The sequence below is a fragment of the Labrus mixtus genome, chromosome 21 (assembly GCF_963584025.1).
Source record: "Labrus mixtus chromosome 21, fLabMix1.1, whole genome shotgun sequence".
Classification (NCBI taxonomy): domain Eukaryota; kingdom Metazoa; phylum Chordata; class Actinopteri; order Labriformes; family Labridae; genus Labrus; species Labrus mixtus.
In genome coordinates this window covers 18,246,740-18,264,421 of record NC_083632.1, presented here as the reverse complement: position 1 = coordinate 18,264,421, position 17,682 = coordinate 18,246,740, and the positions used below count along the sequence as shown (strand labels likewise).

Here is a 17,682-nt window from a genome sequence, read left to right as displayed (position 1 = left end):
TAACACACTATACACAATACCAGCACATTTCAACTCATAAACAGGAAGGGACTGAAGTCACTGATGTTCATCAACATCTCTGTTTAACAAGTGGAACTGCACACTGTGATAAAATCCTGCCATGATGAGGTTTAAAGGATGTTGATGACAACATTTTATATTTTTATCTAGTAAACCTCAAACTAGGAATAAATGAATGAAAATACTGTGCTGGGTTTTTTATACACTAAACAAAAAAATGAAAAGGAGTTCAGCTCAGCACTTCTGCGAAGAGAAAAATAGTAGTTCAGGTGTTCTTCTTTATAACCGACAACCTTCAACACTTCCACTGTTGTTGTAACCAGTATTCCATATAATGTCTCAGGAGGACATGTTAGTTTAAAGGTCACATATTATTCTCATCTTTATCCAGTTTAAATAAGTCTCCCATAACATGTCTGTGAAGTTTCATGTTATAAATCCACTCTGATCCTGTATTTGATAATGTCTATAAACCCCTCTATTTCAGCCCTGATCAGAACAGGCTGTTTATGTGTCTGTACCTTTAAATATGTAAATGAGCTGTGTTTGACCACATCTCTCTCTAGAGAAAGGAGATGTGGCTCTGGCTTTCCTGCCCAATTGTTTGCGGTGAGAAGGCAGACTCAAAGGGCAGAACAAACACCTAGCTGTGGGAGTGTCACCCATCTGGGGGAGGGGTTACTTCCCTTTGTGATGACACGAACGGAAAATGTCCAAACGGCCTGTTTGAGCACACATTTTCTGAAAAGCGGAGCAGGCAAAATAGAGAGGAAGAACTTTTCCTATAATTGGGGGGTTTGTAGACAAAATGGAAAAGTGTATTTTACGTAATATGTGACCTTTAAATGTTTGATTGTGAATCCCTTTAATTATCAGTAGAGCTTTACTTAAAAAAAAAAAACATGTACTGTCTTATTTGGACCATGCAAACCATTCCTTACTTCACCACACACAATGCCTGTGTTGTGATCTGAACCTCTGTGTTGATCAGACATTTTCATAAACAATGGTGAGTAAGAGATTTCTTTGTCTGTGTATAAACAAAGCCATAATATACTAATTATTCTGATTCACAGTAACACAATCATGTTTTATTCAATTCTGATAAATTATTATTTAAAAAAACTACCTCATGTTACATCAGTTATGAAATATAAGATGTTCTTTACTTCATGAATGATGCCCTGCCAGACTCTTAAATGAGAATTCTCTCTTTTGGTAAATGGCAACAATAGCACTAGAATGAATAAGTATGGTGCTTGTTATGTGAAATAAAAAAACACATTTAGAATTTGTGTCAAGACTGGACTTTTATCTAACATTTGTTTTATATAAAGAAATAAATGATTTGTATGTGCTGCTCTGAAGTCTGAAGTTAAGCTTTAGTAGGACAACTACTGAATATATTTCTGTTAGTGACTGTTTTATTTAATGTTATTGGCTAGGGCATGACCGATATGATTTATAATTAAATGCTATTTAACTGGTTATTGAATCGAGTTATATCGGCACATGTGCAATAAAATGAGCTGATACCGATAGTCACTGGATATGCTATTAGCAGCCGATATTATCGGTTAGCTGATTAATCGGTCGGGCTTGTGGAACATATTGCAAGAAAAAGGGGATACATTTGTCTTTTCTTTGACGTATGTTACACTCAGTCTGGGAAAAACTGAGTGAGTTGGAGAGAGACGAAAAACACTCAACACACAGGCTTCAGGGTTTGACTTTCTAAGAGGTTTGATCTTTAGCTGTATTCAAACTCAAAAGAACAACTTCAGTAGTTATGAAGCTCTATGCAGCCTGTCTCATCATTTTTTATAGAACAATAGTTCAATGTTGTTCAATGTATTTGAAGAAGGAGGTGTTGTATCCAAACACAGTAATGATGATAACAATCAGTCAAAGCACAGTTTAATTCTTCCTGAACTTTAGGTATACAGTTCTTGTGTGTGATGGTCATTCATGGTGGATTTTAACCTCTCCATAAACTTCCTTCATTAAATGAAAAACTCTGTTATTTTAGAGGATGTGTTCTGTGTGGTTGACTGATGGTCATTGCTCCTCTCCACCAGGTGGAGGCGCTGTAGGACAAACAAACACAGCAGCTTTGTGCAGGTTTAGATGGAAACAAGAAGCAGCAGAAGCAGTGCTGCTGACGCTGTTGTAACATGTAGACACTGTTGTTGTTGATCGTGTGTTTGTTTGTCAGTATGCAGAGTGTCAAAAGACTGGGTCTCGCTGTATTACTCAGGCTGCACTCCAACGTCTATTCACAGGCGCGATCCCACTACTGAGCGGCACGGGGGCTTTGACCTGCTCCGTTTCCGACCTGGGCCGGTGCACCCCTCTTTAGACGACCTGGTGGTCCTGGGCTCCCCCAGGAACACCATATCGATACCGAACTTAGTGTGGACACCCGATCGACATAGTCCGCTGCAGCTCAGAGCTCCTGAGCTCAAACGATCCTCCAGCCTCAGCCTCCCGGTAACTTGGATTACAGGCGCGCGCCACCGCACCCGGCGAGAGGTGTCTTCATTCATAAAGACTTTGAGGTTTTACTACTAACATGACGTCATCAGGGAGCACGCTCTGGCTGCAGCAGCTGCACTGTTGAAGGTTGTTTATGTTCATGTTGACTGAACCTAAGGTCTTTTTTTAATGCACTCACAAAGTTGAAGCTCAATCAGAGGTTTAATTAAAACACTAGTTCTAAAGTTTAGTGTTAAAAAGACACTTTAGTTTTAAATGTAGCCAGCTCAGACATTAGACTTCAGAAATGCATCATTAAAAAAATAATTTCACAACGTGAAAAACAAGAACAGAGGGCCACGAGGCTAAAAGATCGAAACACTAGAGAGAAGTCTTTAAAGGCAACATGTAATGATTCTTTTATTTAAATTAGCCCAAAAAAATGACATATTGATGGAATCAAGGAGTTGAAATACGGTGAACTTATAACAGGTGTGTATAAAGGGTTTTATCAAGTAGCCACTTGATGCTTTATCCTGACCGTGTGTCCCTCTCGGAACAAAAACTGCCTTCTCAACTTATTCTCCCCCTCAACCAAGAACTGTGTTTGAATGACTTTTCATTCATCATAAACACATGTGATGCTCTCTTGATGTTCAACAGATGTGTACAGTACTTGAGATGTACTTGTCATGTATGTCATGCTGTTGGAATAAATGAAACTCTTTCTGAGTACACTGCGTGGAATTTACATTGATAGATATTTAGAAACAAGACAAATGTTACATTGTGTGCAGTCAAATGGCCACTCTGTTATTGATGGTGTTGTTACTTCTTTGGTGTGAGGATCAATTCCAGTCAGGTCTAAAGAGGAAAACAAAATAAGAACATTAACATCATAACCACATCCACTACAGGAACAAGTGCAGGGGGAAGATATATGTCTGTGGTATGAAGCCTTGAAACATCACCTTGAGCTGCAGGTTGGTTCTCTTGAAGAACTGGATCTGTTCCACGTGCTTCTTTTCTTCAATCTGTCGCCTTTCAGTTTTTCGTTTTTCAATGGCATCACATTGAGACTTGAGTTCGTTCAGTTGCTTCTTCAGCTCCAGTTTCTCATCGTCAAGATCAGTAATCTAGGTGTTTGAAGTTTATTAAAATGCAGGATCAGTGATGTTAAGACCAAACATTATTTTAGAGGAATGCTGCCCTCTGCTGGATACTAAACCAAATAGCATTCGATAGTTATTCCTTCAGCTTCTGTGGTAAATACTGTATATTCTCTATACTATCGATGGATGCCAATATTGGCAAACATTCCACATGTGTATGCTATCTATTGTTGCTAAACACAACAAAAAAAGTGAATGTCCTTACTTTTTTCTCCATGTCAACCTTTGACTCTGACTGAAGGGCTTTCCTCATCCCAAAGGCCACACTGTTTTCATTCAGAGTCCGGTAGGCAGCAATAGTCATTTGAATCTCATCTCTGACCCGCGAGAGCAGCCGGCCCCTCTCAGCACAGTCGATGGTCACCTGTCTGAGGAGCTCATCTTAAAGAAACAGAAAATGAGTAAATGCAACAGTAACATATTTGAGGAGAAAAATGTGCTTTCAGTGGTATACAAAATGCTTCATGGCAATGAAATTTAAGCCATGTGCGCACAAAAAACTGGTTCAAATTCTTGTTCTTTGATCCTCCATCCTTGTCAACACAATAGCCTCAGTGATCACAAATATCAGAGCCTCCTTCTCACCAAAGCACTGAGAATAGAGCTCCCTGCAGACAGGGCAGATTCCTGTCTGTCTGGCCTGCCTTTGTTGCAGCTTTGTGGCCAGCAGCTCCTTCAGGTCAATAACATCTGTTCTTGTAGGAGGTGCACTGGACACTTCCTGCACCCACAGCTGGGTTCCTTCAGTCCATTCCCTGCAATAACAGAAGTTTAGATAAACTGAGTGGATTGAACTTAATGAATTACACACTGTAGATGGAAGCAACTGTACCTGGGTGGAAGGATGGTGTTTAGGATCTCATCTTCCTGCTTGGTGGTGTCAGTAGAGGTGGGTTTTGATTTTGGAGGTGGTGGAACAGGGGTAGACTGTTCCCCCACCTGCTGTGGACTCACTTTTAAAGGGCGCCCCTGTTGTGAAAAGTACTTCATGTTACACAATGAATCAACTTTCTTTGCCTGAAATACATGATAATAACTTTAAAAAGCTTTGGGGATTGAAAGATGTTGGTAAAAAACATAGAAACAGCAGCCATTAGCCTATAGCAGGAATATCTGTACGGTCAAAACAATTTTCTCCTTCAGACGTTCACAGTGGGGACCAAGCTCAGTGTTAAAGGGGCACTGGCCCCTGTTGGCCCCTGCCTAGAACCGCCCATGCTGTGGAGTACTGCAGGACAGCAACACACAGACAAAGGGAGGTAATGATATGCAGTAGAACAAAATGTTATTAAAGAGTTTAAAAATGAGACATTTCTGAAGTCTAATGTCTGACCTGGCTTCACTTTAAAAGTGTCTTTTTAACACTAAACTTTAGAACTAGTGTTTTAATTAAACCTCTGATTGAGCTTCAACTTTGTGAGTGCATTAAAAAAAGACTTTAGGTTCAGTCAACATGGACATAAACAACCTTCAACAGCGCAGCTGCTGCAGCCAGAGCGTGCTCCCTGATGACGTCATGTTAGTAGTAAAACCTCAAAGTCTTTATGAATGAAGACACCTCTCGCCGGGTGCGGTGGCGCGCGCCTGTAATCCAAGTTACCGGGAGGCTGAGGCTGGAGGATCGCTTGAGCCCAGGAGCTCTGAGCTGCAGCGGACCATGTCGATCGGGTGTCCACACTAAGCTCGGTATCGATATGGTGTTCCTGTGGGAGCCCGGGACCACCAGGTCGCCCAAAGAGGGGTGCACCGGCCCAGGTCGGAAACGGAGCAGGTCAAAGCCCCCGTGCCGCTCAGTAGCGGGATCGCGCCTGTGAATAGACGTTGGAGTGCAGCCTGAGTAATACAGCGAGACCCAGTCTTTTGACACTCTGCATACTGACAAACAAACACACGATCAACAACAACAGTGTCTACATGTTACAACAGCGTCAGCAGCACTGCTTCTGCTGCTTCTTGTTTCCACCTAAACCTGCACAAAGCTGCTGTGTTTGTTTGTCCTACAGCGCCTCCACCTGGTGGAGAGGAGCAATGACCATCAGTCAACCACACAGAACACATCCTCTAAAATAACAGAGTTTTTCATTTAATGAAGGAAGTTTATGGAGAGGTTAAAATCCACCATGAATGACCATCACACACAAGAACTGTATACTTCTAAAGAAAGAAACTCTTGCCCTTCAGCCACTCCACAAATGGAGGTCGATGCTCTGAGAATGACTTGAGAAATACAAAAAATAATTCAGTGGATACCTTCTTCAAGACAGGAAACAAGTTGTCTACTTCTGTTTTTTTTTTCTCTGGAGGTCTCAACAAAAATAAGACCTTATGAGTAAATAAACAAACTGAGAATTATTCTTGACTTGTCAAGAAAAAAGTTGTGGACAATCCAAAGCAAATGATAACTATATCACATTCACATCCAAAAACCTTTGGTTTGGTGAACTGGTGATCTGACTCTTAGAACTAGAGGCAGCTCTGTCACATTTTGCCAAAGTTAATGTCCACAAAACATAACTGAGTCCTCTCCCACCCTGAAAGCTCAGGTGTACAAGTGAACAAGAAACATGACCTCCTTTATCCATTGGCCTTATGTTGGGGGTGCAGAGTCCTTCCATTTAGATAATATTAGTCTTCTGGCCAAAAGGGAGCAAAAGGCTATCATATTGGTTTGGTGCCCATTAACAGGAGTGTTCATCGGGGCAACACCAAACAGAGAGATCAGTGGAGAGGGGTCGACCGTTGTCCCACATATTCTTGAAAAGGTCTCAAAAACAGAGCACCAGAAACCAAAACGTTTTGGGCATGTCCAGAACATATGTAACAAAGTGGCAGGAGCCTGTTTACAACAATCACATGTTGGGTCAAGATCTGTTTTAAACTTAGCTAATTTATCTTTAGACCAATGCAAACGATGTACAACTTTAAACTGAATTACACCGTGCCGAAGACATATCGAGGAGGAATAAATCCTTTGTATGACTTTATGCCAAACTGCCTCTGCAATTACCTCACCCAGGTCTCCCACTTATTCTAAGGCTCTCCAGGCCAGTAACATTGTGTGAGTTGAGCAATGTATAAATCTTGCTTATAATATGTTTGGTGTCCATTTTACATTTCAAAATTGAATCTAGCAGGGAAACCGGTGGGCATTGAGGGAAGTAATCAGAGTTAGATGCTACAAAATTCCTGAGTTGCAAATACCTGTAAAAATGTGACTTGTGAATCTTAAACTTATTTGATAACTGATCAAAAGATGCAAACGTGTTAGAACTATAGAGGTCATCTAATGTGCTTATTCCCAGATTTGACCACGTATCAAAAGCCTCATCCATTACAGATGGGCAAACATATGATCTTTAGATAATGGAGCAGCATGTGACATATCATGAAGGTTAAAGGAACGTTTAAATTGGTTCCAAATTTTAACTGAATGAATAACAGTAGGATTTGACGTAAAGACTGTCACTGGTTGCTTAAATGGGAGTTTAGAACAGAGTAAAGCCATCAAAGAGGAAGATCCAATGGATGATGCCTCCAAAACCGTCCAGTTGGGGTTAGTGACCTCACTCCTCATCCAATACAACAAAGCTCTGATATTGGCTGACCAGTAATAGTGGATGAAATTAGGAAGTGCGAGGCCTCTGCAATATGTTCTTATTCATCCTAGGCAGTTTTTTGCATTTCTGAAGTCTAATGTCTGACCTGGCTTCACTTGAAAAGTGTCTTTTTAACACTAAACTTTAGAACTAGTGTTTTAATTAAACCTCTGATTGAGCTTCAACTTTGTGAGTGCATTAAAAAAAGACCTTAGGTTCAGTCAACATGGACATAAACAACCTTCAACAGTGCAGCTGCTGCAGCCAGAGCGTGCTCCCTGATGACGTCATGTTAGTAGTAAAACCTCAAAGTCTTTATGAATGAAGACACCTCTCGCCGGGTGCGGTGGCGCGCGCCTGTAATCCAAGTTGCCGGGAGGCTGAGGCTGGAGGATCGCTTGAGCTCAGGAGCTCTGAGCTGCAGCGGACTATGTCGATCGGGTGTCCACACTAAGTTCGGTATCGATATGGTGTTCCTGGGGGAGCCCAGGACCACCAGGTCGTCCAAAGAGGGGTGCACCGGCCCAGGTCGGAAACGGAGCAGGTCAAAGCCCCCGTGCCGCTCAGTAGTGGGATCGCGCCAGTGAATAGACGTTGGAGTGCAGCCTGAGTAATACAGCGAGACCCAGTCTTTTGACACTCTGCATACTGACAAACAAACACACGATCAACAACAACAGTGTCTACATGTTACAACAGCGTCAGCAGCACTGCTTCTGCTGCTTCTTGTTTCCACCTAAACCTGCACAAAGCTGCTGTGTTTGTTTGTCCTACAGCGCCTCCACCTGGTGGAGAGGAGCAATGACCATCAGTCAACCACACAGAACACATCCTCTAAAATAACAGAGTTTTTCATTTAATGAAAGAAGTTTATGGAGAGGTTAAAATCCACCATGAATGACCATCACACACAAGAACTGTATACCTAAAGTTCAGGAAGAATTAAACTGTGCTTTGACTGATTGTTATCATCATTACTGTGTTTGGATACAACACCTCCTTCTTCAAATACATTGAACAACATTGAACTATTGTTCTATAAAAAATGATGAGACAGGCTGCATAGAGCTTCATAACTACTGAAGTTGTTCTTTTGAGTTTGAATACAGCTAAAGATCAAACCTCTTAGAAAGTCAAACCCTGAAGCCTGTGTGTTGAGTGTTTTTCGTCTCTCTCCAACTCACTCAGTTTTTCCCAGACTGAGTGTAACATACGTCAAAGAAAAGACAAATGTATCCCCTTTTTCTTGCAATATGTTCCACAAGCCCGACCGATTAATCAGCTAACCGATAATATCGGCTGCTAATAGCATATCCAGTGACTATCGGTATCAGCTCATTTTATTGCACATATGCCGATATAACTCGATTCAATAACCAGTTAAATAGCATTTAATTTGAGTTTCATTGTATGAAACTAGCAGTTCTCTTTCACCAGCAGAGTGAAGCATTATCACTCTCCAGTGTCAAGGGGTGATGCACGTACATGCACAGTTACATTCTAGTTGAGTGACCATCTTGTCCACGTTATACTGTATGTCCACAAGTGTTTGATAACTGCATTTGAGAGATCTACGCATTAAACGTGTATATCTATATCTATCTCTACAGAACGAACATAGATTAAAGAAAGATCTAGGCCAATATACTGGTATCAGATTTTTTTTCCTACCCCGATATAAATATCGGTATCGGCCCCGAAAATCCAATATCCGTCATGCCCTAGCCAATAACATTAAATAAAACAGTCACTAATAGAAATATATTCAGTAGTTGTCCTACTAAAGCTTAACTTCAGACTTCAGAGCAGCACATACAAATCATTTATTTCTTTATATAAAACAAATGTTAGATAAAAGTCCAGTCTTGACACAAATTCTAAATGTGTTTTTTTTATTTCACATAACAAGCACCATACTTATTCATTCTAGTGCTGTTGTTGCCATTTACCAAAAGAGAGAATTCTCATTTAAGAGTCTGGCAGGGCATCATTCATGAAGTAAAGAACATCTTATATTTCATAACTGATGTAACATGAGGTAGTTTTTTTAAATAATAATTTATCAGAATTGAATAAAACATGATTGTGTTACTGGGAGAAGATGTGGTTGTGTTTGCTTTTTCATGCTGGGACCTCCAGAAGGCATTGGGGCAGTTTGAAGCGGCTGGGATGAGGTTCAGCACCTCAGGGTCTAAGGATGTGGTTCTCTGTTGGAAAAAGTGGATCGCTTCCTCCAGGTGGGGAGTGATTATTTGCCCCCAAGTGAAGGAGTTTAAGTGTGTCAGTGTTGTTCAAGAGTGAGGGTAAGATGGACCGTGAGATTGACAGACGGATTGACTCAGCGTATATGGGGGAGTTGTACCAAACTGTTGTAGTGAAGAGGACTGAGACTCAAGGGAGAGCTCTCGATTTACCGATCTTCATTCCAACCCTCTGTGGTCACGCCATAGACTGTAAAAAGATGCATTATGGGTAGTCACTGAAAAAGTGGCTGCTACTCCTTCACATCTAAAGGACACAGTTGAGGTGTTTCGGGCGTCTGATTGGGTCTCCTGAACGCCTCCCCGTGGAGGTTTTTCGGGCATGCCCGACCGGGAGAACCCCCTGGGGTAGACCCAGAGTTCACTGGAGGGATATCCTTTCAGTCCTGGGAACGCCTCAGAATCCTCCAGGAGGAGCTGGAAAATGTTGAAGGGGAGAAGGAAGTCTGGGTTTTGTTTTTTATTGTTACTGTATGCTTTTCTGCATCTTGACTATGTTTTGTTTAGTTTTTTTAATTTGGTAATATTTTAGCATTATTTAGGTGGAGGCTTCAAATAAGCTCATTGAGTTTTCTGCCTCTTCCTGCACTGAATGTTGTCTATCTTGTTATTTGTTTTTTTCCCTTAGTGTGCAAATAAATAAATAAATAAAATAATAATAAATAATGAAAATGTACTTCGCCTGTTGCCACAGCGACCCGACGAGGAAGAAAATGTAGATAGATGGATGGGTGATTTTTTTATATATGCGCTGATATAAAAACCAAACATTTTACCAAATATTTAATGGAGAAACCACCATTAGGATCATTTAGATATCAAATCAAATCAAATCAACTTTATTTATATAGCACTTTAAACACAACATTGATTGATCCAAAGTGCTGAACATTGCAGAAACAAAGCATTAAAAAGTAACAGACAAGAATAACAACAATTAAAAAACAAAAACAAACAAAAAACAGGTTACTGAACATTAAAAGCAATTGAGTAAAAATATGTTTTAAGGCGAGTTTTAAAAACACCAATAGTGGGAGAGAGACGGATGTCTGGGGGAAAGAGTTCCATAGTTTTGGTCCTGCAATAGAAAAGCTCGATCCCCATTGCACCTTGTCCTCGATTTAGGCAGTGACAGAAAGTTTTGTGCAGATGACCTAAGATCTCTCACCGGTTTATATGGGGATAGGAGTTCTGAGAGGTAGGCGGGGGCAAGTCCATTTAATGCCTTAAACACAGTCAAAAGTATTTTAAAATCAATCCTGAGCTTGACTGGCAGCCAGTGTAAGGAGGCAAGAACTGGAGTGATATGATGTCTCCTGTTTGACCGTGTTAGGACTCTGGCTGCTGAATTTTGTATGAGTTGAAGGCGGGATAGAGATGACTGAGTGATACCAAAATAAAGTGAATTGATATGGTGTCATCATGAAGGTTGTCCAGTAGAGGGCGCTCCTGATCCACAGTGAACAATACTCTCTACTTTTTTATTTTCTCCCTCTATAACCCTTATTAATCTGTGTTGCTCAATTGAATTTATATTTATATATATTTTATATATTTAATCTCTAAAGTGTTTTATGTTTTTATGTAGGACACAAAGGAGAGAAAGGTTTGAAGAAAAGATGAAAGATGAGATTGATGATGAGACAGAGTTCAGTATTCAGAGTTCTTCCTCCAGGTGATATATTCAGTATGAAACACAGAGCTTTACTTCAGAAACAGAACTGAGCCTTTGACCTTTGACCTCAGAGTTCTTACTGTCCTTTAACTTACAAATATTTGAACTCTTAGCTCAGTGTTGAAGTTAAAATAACAAACAGTTCTGTTTTTGACCACCAGAGGTCAGCAGAGCACAGATATTCAATAGTTTGATGTTATTGTTCAAGAATCAGACACTTTGATTTATTCAAATCTTTTTATTAATTCCTTTTTACAATAGTAACAAGAAATGCAAGAGAAACTTGATGGTGAGAGAGCCAATGGAACGCTGATGAAAGTGTTTGTGTCTAATCATCGTCTCAGAAAAACAAAACTGGACCAGATATAAAAACAGATATACATATAAACACATATATACATATAAACACATATATACATATAAACAGATATAAATATAAACACATATATACATATAAACACATATATACATATAAACACATATATACATATAAACAGATATAAATATAAACACATATATACATATAAACACATATATACATATAAACACATATATACATATAAACAGATATAAATATAAACACATATATACATATAAACACATATATACATATAAACAGATATCAACAAAGTGTGTCAGGATCCAGCAGCTGGACCAGAACAGGATCCTAGAGATGATTTACTCTGCAGGAGTTAAATCTGAACCGTGTCACCCTGAGGAGAAAAGAGATTTAGTTTAAATCAAACATTTAGTAAATCTGTAAAAACAGGACAGAGTTGATCTCAGTCAGTCAGAGAACATTTGATCAAAGCTCTGCTGGTTCACCTTCGACTCTTTGGAGTCATATGATATCAGATTCTCCAGGGTTGACTTCACACCTTCCTGTACATGAAACATTAATAAGAGAGACTTTATTAAATCATTGAACATAAAACAGATTTAGAGTAAAGAGAGTTTAAAACATACCTGGTAGTAGAGTACTGCTGCTATGACTTCTGGAATAAAACATTAGAAATAAAAACCAAATAAATGATGAGACAGACCATAATATCTATAAAATAAACATGATCATATTTCATTGTCACAGTGGAAACCTTACCTGAGATTAGATGTCTTATTATCCACCATCCGAGATAACAAACTAAAAGTAGAGATAATAAAGACATCACAACAACAACAAAGATAATCAGTACAGTCCTGTGTAACAGTAGTCCTCCACACTGAGCGTCCTCTGTCTTAGTTCCTGCTTTCAGCAGCTCTCGACCCTTTGATTCACATCTGTAATGATAGAGGGACAGTTATTACAGGAACATCTGGAGAGTCCATGTGTGATGTGAAGCTTCACTCACTGTGTGTGATTCTGACAAGATGGAAACGTCCCGTTTGAAAATGTTCCATCAGAGCAGGTCGAGCACACGGTGTCTGTGGAGGAAGTTCCTGCAGGAAACACAGAACACATGAGACTATTTCACAGAGGTTGTTTTAGACATGAACACAGTCCCTCTATCACCGTCCACCATACGTGTTAATGAAGAGTTCTTCAGATGTCAGCTAACAGGAGGAGTTAACAAACTGGTGGAGGTTGTGTTTTCATCACGTCTTTGTACGTTCTTATTGATTCCATGACGGGGTAAGAATGGCGTCCCAGTCTGTGAGTTCACATTGAACTCAAACTGTCTGTGTGTGATGAAGTGAAATGTGTTTAACTAACCGTGTTCTGTGATGTATTCTCCTGGTTTACAGCGTCTGTGTTTCCTTGCTTCCACACAGTCGTCCTTTCTAGAGTCTGAGCAGTAAAATCCTTCCAGAGGTTCACAAACTGTGTCTGATACTATCGTACACCACGTCTTCATCTTCAGACCAGAACCTGTCGACACAAACACAGAGGTTATTTATGAACTACTGTACTTCTGCTCTACTAAAGAACAGTTTGGTGTAAGGAAATAACAAGTACTCAGATGATCATCTCTGTGTCTGAGGCTCAAACTAACTGAAGGTTAGAAAGCTGGTTTTAGAGTGATGACTGTTTAGTAACATGTTCTGATCTTTATTTAGTTTGATAATAATGTCAGAGATCTACCTTCATCACAGCTTTTACAGTTGTAGCAGACTGGACGGGAAGTCAGATGGTCCATAAAGGTTCCATCAGAGCAGGGCTTACAGTCAGTACTTCTGGACTCTGTGCAGTCTGCATAAACCCAACCTCCTGTTTGAAACAACAACAAGACATGGAGTGGGCGAGAAAAGGAGGAACAAGAAGACGGTAAGTGGAACAGAGGACGATAATATATAATGAATATGTTTAAAGGTAACTGTAAAGGTAAATGTTCTTTAAATGTATATGTTGAAAATAATACAAATATTAAACGGCTTTTGCATGTTTTTAGTTAGTGTCAGTTTATTTATTTAAAATAGGGACATTGAAACTAACCTGATAAACTTTAATTAAAGATTCTTTAACATTCATGAGGATCTTACCAGCTGGACACATAGGACAGCATCTATCATTTATCTGATACTGTTTTTGAGGACATGTCAGAGTTTGACCTGTGGAGACGTTCATCAGGAGAATCTGTGAAGAGAAAGAGAAATGTTCTCACTGAAGACAAAGTGTACATGAATACAGAGAGAAATCTAAAATCATCATCCAGTCCATGAAGAGAGAAGAGGGAAAGAGTTCAAATCTTCACATCTGAAGTTTGTCTGTTTGTGTGAAGAAGAATCATCCAGAACAAATATTTACACAGATAGAAATGTTGAAGAGGAGAAATATAAAACCTGAATCAGTGCTCAGATAATTCAATAAGATCATTTACCAGAAACACTGCAGCTGATCCAAGTCTCATTCTCTCTGTAACAGAAGACCAGCACAGATTCCTCGTCTGTTTGAACCAACGCAGATTTAAGACCAAGAGAAATGTAACTCCAAACCAGGACAGGTAACACACTCCCAGAGAAAAGTGTTTTCAGCTTCCTGCAGTCAGAGAGAGATCACCATCATCATCATCATCTTCATCATCTTCTTCATCTTCATGACAGGTGCAGATTGTTCACCAGGTGTAAAAGGTCTCAGACATGAACAGGTGAGGGAATGAAGACTGAATGTTGAACTGTTGGTGTTTGAGAGAGAGAACACCTCTAAACTCAGTAACTAGTAAAGATGTGTTGGCTGCAATGAAAGATGAATTAAAGTTAATTATTAACAGGATCTTACCAGGACAACTCATACTGATATCACCACATGACAGAGCTTGACCTGTGGAGACGTTCATCAGGAGAATCTGTGAAGAGAAAGAGAAATGTTCTCACTGAAGACAAAGTGTACATGAATACTACCTGATGATAAATCTGTTTAATATTTCACAGAGTAAAAACAGTGTGAAGTTCAAACCATGAATACGATATTATCAGGATACTGGAGTCAAGTGTAACAATAGTGTATTAAAAAGCAACTGATTTTGCAAAAGGACCCTCTCCTTAATCAAAAAGGTTGAACTACAAAGTTATTTATCCCCATTGAATAAATGGGAATGGTTTAAATATGATGTTAGAAAAATTGGCATTCACTGAATACAGAGGGATACCTATTTACCTTTGAAGAATTTACAACAAATGATCTAAAGTAACATGTCGTATTCTCTGTGTGTACCTTTCTTGCCTTGTTTAAAAGTTGGTGAAGTTGATCTGTTTGATAGACGGTGAAACAGTCTTTAAACAGAAAAACAAGAGACTTCAATACTAGCTCTGGTAACTTCGACGACACCTTGAGAAAACTGTGTTTTTCTTTTTAATCTGTCATGTCCAGTTACTCCTACGCTCAAAGAAACACATTTTAAAGTTGCATGTGCAATCGACCCAGTTTGTGATTTTTTACACAAAAGGCTCCATTTTGAAGTAGATCCCTGTGCTTTTTGCTCCTCAGAGGTAGGAACCTTGGAACATTTATTTGTTGACTGCTCATACAGTAAAACATTTTGGGCTGATATCCACAGCTGGTTGTCTTTAAAGATTGATAACATTCCTACATTTTCTGATAAAGATATCCTCTATTATATTCAAACATTGTTAACCTTGTTATAATTTTGGGTAAATTTATACTTGTAAATGAAAAAACATCAACCCCTCTTTTTATGTCTTTGTGTCATTTAGTCAATTCCTTTAAATCATTAAAATATATGGAAAATAGAATAGAAAGGCCAAAAAACTTGATTTGGATATATCTAAAGTCTTGCTCTTTTAATGTCTCTTGCCTTGCCTGAGCTATTTCTATGTTCACCTGATTTGTTTTCTTTATTTGATGTATGGAATTTATTTTCAGTTAATTCGTTAATGTAGATTTGGTAGTGAAATTTGAAAGTTGGAGTGGTGAAACAATTCTTTGTTATATTTTCTGAAATAAATACACAAACTTTATTCAAATGAAAAATGGGTTCCTGGAAGACTGTTGGAGCTACAAAGCTACCAGAGAGTGTTCCACTGTTGCGGGCCCTCCACCACAACTTCTCGCATAGCATTTTATCTTCCAACAGTTTTACAGGGACCAAATTCCCTCTGAGGACAGTTTTCTATGTATAGAGTTATGAACATATACCACTGAATGTGTACATTTCTCCAACTTTCACATTTCTCTATCAAAAATCCACAGTGCATTTTTAAACATTCCAGCACTGAAAGTTTCAATCAACATTGTCCAAACTTTATATTTCAATGTGTAATTTACCAATCTATCATCAAACTAGAATGAAGTGCACAGAGACCAGCAAAATGTTTGTTGAGGAGCCATTTCCTGGAAGATTACAAGACTCGTCAACAACAGTCAGGAAGTCACGAAGACTTCATGTTTAGAAATAACTTCAACATTTTCTCCCTATGAGTCTTCTTGTTGTAGTCCTTATATCTGCCCTGAACTTTGAGGTTATGTATTTCCATAAAGTCTAAACTGTCAGACAGCCTGAGTGTCTCAGGATCCTCTGTGTTCATTTAGTGATCATTAGAGGATTAATAACATTTCACACCAGAAGAGTTTTAACTTTCAAACAACAAAGATTCACTTTTACACTGTTCTCTAATGTTGTTTAGTCTTTAATTTAATAAAATATGGTAAGAAAAACACGGGCACACATACCTTAATGCAAAATGAAAATGAAATGAAAATTTAACTTTCGTTTTTCAGCCCTTCAAAATAAAAGCATTAAAAGTAGAACCATCCAATAGTATCTGTCTGCAGTCTGAGAAATCATGGAGAAAACATGCTCAACTCCTTTTCAACGTCAAACTTAGTGATGTGTAGTTTGTGAACGATTCGTTCAAAACGAACGAATCATCTGGGTGAACGAACTGAACTGAATCACTTACTGAAAAGAGTCGTTCATTTCTCAACTTCAGTTGCGCTCTCCTCTCTCCCGTCTCGTGTCTCTCTCTCTAGACCGTAAGAGTCACTCAAAGCCCGCCCTCCCTCCTCTCCTCAGTCAGTACAGTGTGTGTGTGTGTGTGTGTGTGTGTGTGTGTGTGTGTGTGTGTGTGTGTGTGTGCCGGCTGTTCTCAGTACGATCGCGAGCAGAACTAAACGTTCGGCCGTGTTTCAGTTTATTAAATTCTGATTCACAGACAGAGCTGCAGAGAAGTACTGAACGATTCGGTGAACGAATCTTTTGAACGAATCACTTTACTGAACTGATTCTACTGATTCAGTACACTGAAAAGAACTGCTTTTCACATCACTAGTCAAAATACATTTTTATTTTAATGGCCACGAGGACGTTTCGAGCAGATGCTCTTCTTCAGCGTGTAACAGGCAATGTTCTCAAATATACACAGGTGGGACTAATTTATACTTGTCTACATTAGAACATGTTTATTTATGAAACACATGACTCAGAAAGTTCCTCCAGCCACATCAAAGCTGTCATATCCTCCAAAGCGTAAAGAAAGAGTCCTGCAGCCAGTCTCTGCAGACGGTTGGATGGAGCTGAGAGTAAATTTAAAAAATAAATATTTATTTTGATACACAAAATTTCATCAAAAATACAAAAATTACTAAATCTTAGAGTGTAATAAACCCAAATAACTTCAGTAAGATGACATAATTCTCTATAAAGCGTCTGCTAAGTGAATTGTAGTTAGTGGTGGTAGTAACCAATGATGTAAATTAAGAACTAACAACACCTGGGGGCAGTGTTGCCAGATCTCGCAAGAGAAACAAGCAACCAGCTCTATGGAAACAAGCCCAAAACAAGTGACCTGGCTCCTCAAATAAATAAAATGAAGCCCAACAGGTGACCTAACCTACCACATAGTGTAAAAGAGAGGTCACTTGATAGCAGTACATATATATACATATATATTGATTTGTTTGTCTTGTCTCATTTTGATTTGAAACGGTGAAATCGATGTCCGTAAGCCTCATGGATTTTGGTGAAGTTTTTTTTTGCTTTTCAGTGCCAGCATCATCAGCATGCTGTATTATGGTCAGATCCAGTCTC

General features: G+C 39.1%; 2 protein-coding genes across 3 annotated transcripts; both read right to left on the bottom strand.

Moving 5' to 3' along the window:
- Positions 1-3,202: 3,202 nt before the first annotated feature.
- Positions 3,203-4,068, bottom strand: LOC132955793 (33 kDa inner dynein arm light chain, axonemal-like). The gene is made up of 3 exons (XM_061028812.1): positions 3,874-4,068; positions 3,468-3,632; positions 3,203-3,360 (listed from the first exon to the last, which is right to left on the bottom strand). Exons 1-3 carry the CDS (start codon positions 3,970-3,972, stop codon positions 3,355-3,357), a joined length of 270 nt encoding a protein of 89 aa, XP_060884795.1. The 5' UTR covers positions 3,973-4,068; the 3' UTR covers positions 3,203-3,354.
- Positions 4,069-11,418: 7,350 nt separating this feature from the next.
- LOC132955038 (tumor necrosis factor receptor superfamily member 5-like) lies at positions 11,419-14,343 on the bottom strand. Of its 2 annotated transcripts, XM_061027658.1 has the most exons (8): positions 14,017-14,343; positions 13,679-13,772; positions 13,281-13,406; positions 12,912-13,067; positions 12,550-12,637; positions 12,300-12,478; positions 12,026-12,195; positions 11,419-11,913 (listed from the first exon to the last, which is right to left on the bottom strand). In XM_061027658.1, exons 1-7 carry the CDS (start codon positions 14,044-14,046, stop codon positions 12,140-12,142), a joined length of 729 nt encoding a protein of 242 aa, XP_060883641.1. In that variant the 5' UTR covers positions 14,047-14,343; the 3' UTR covers positions 11,419-11,913; positions 12,026-12,139. The 2 variants fall into 2 exon arrangements, with proteins under 2 accessions (XP_060883641.1, XP_060883640.1); XM_061027657.1 differs by lacking the exon at positions 11,419-11,913 and having other exon boundaries at positions 12,065-12,478.
- Between the last annotated feature and the right edge of the window lie 3,339 nt (positions 14,344-17,682).

Coding starts and splice junctions, on each gene's coding strand:
- LOC132955793 (XM_061028812.1), bottom strand. CDS start 3,972: ATGACTATTGCTGCCTACCGGACTCTGAATGAAAACAGTGTGGCCTTT. Junction 3,633..3,873: donor AGGTTGACATGGAGAAAAAA/GTAAGGACATTC, acceptor TCAAACACCTAG/ATTACTGATCTTGACGATGA.
- LOC132955038 (XM_061027657.1), bottom strand. CDS start 14,046: ATGAGACTTGGATCAGCTGCAGTGTTTCTG. Junction 13,068..13,280: donor CTGTAAAAGCTGTGATGAAG/GTAGATCTCTGA, acceptor TTGTGTCGACAG/GTTCTGGTCTGAAGATGAAG. Junction 12,479..12,549: donor TCTTGTCAGAATCACACACA/GTGAGTGAAGCT, acceptor CTATCATTACAG/ATGTGAATCAAAGGGTCGAG.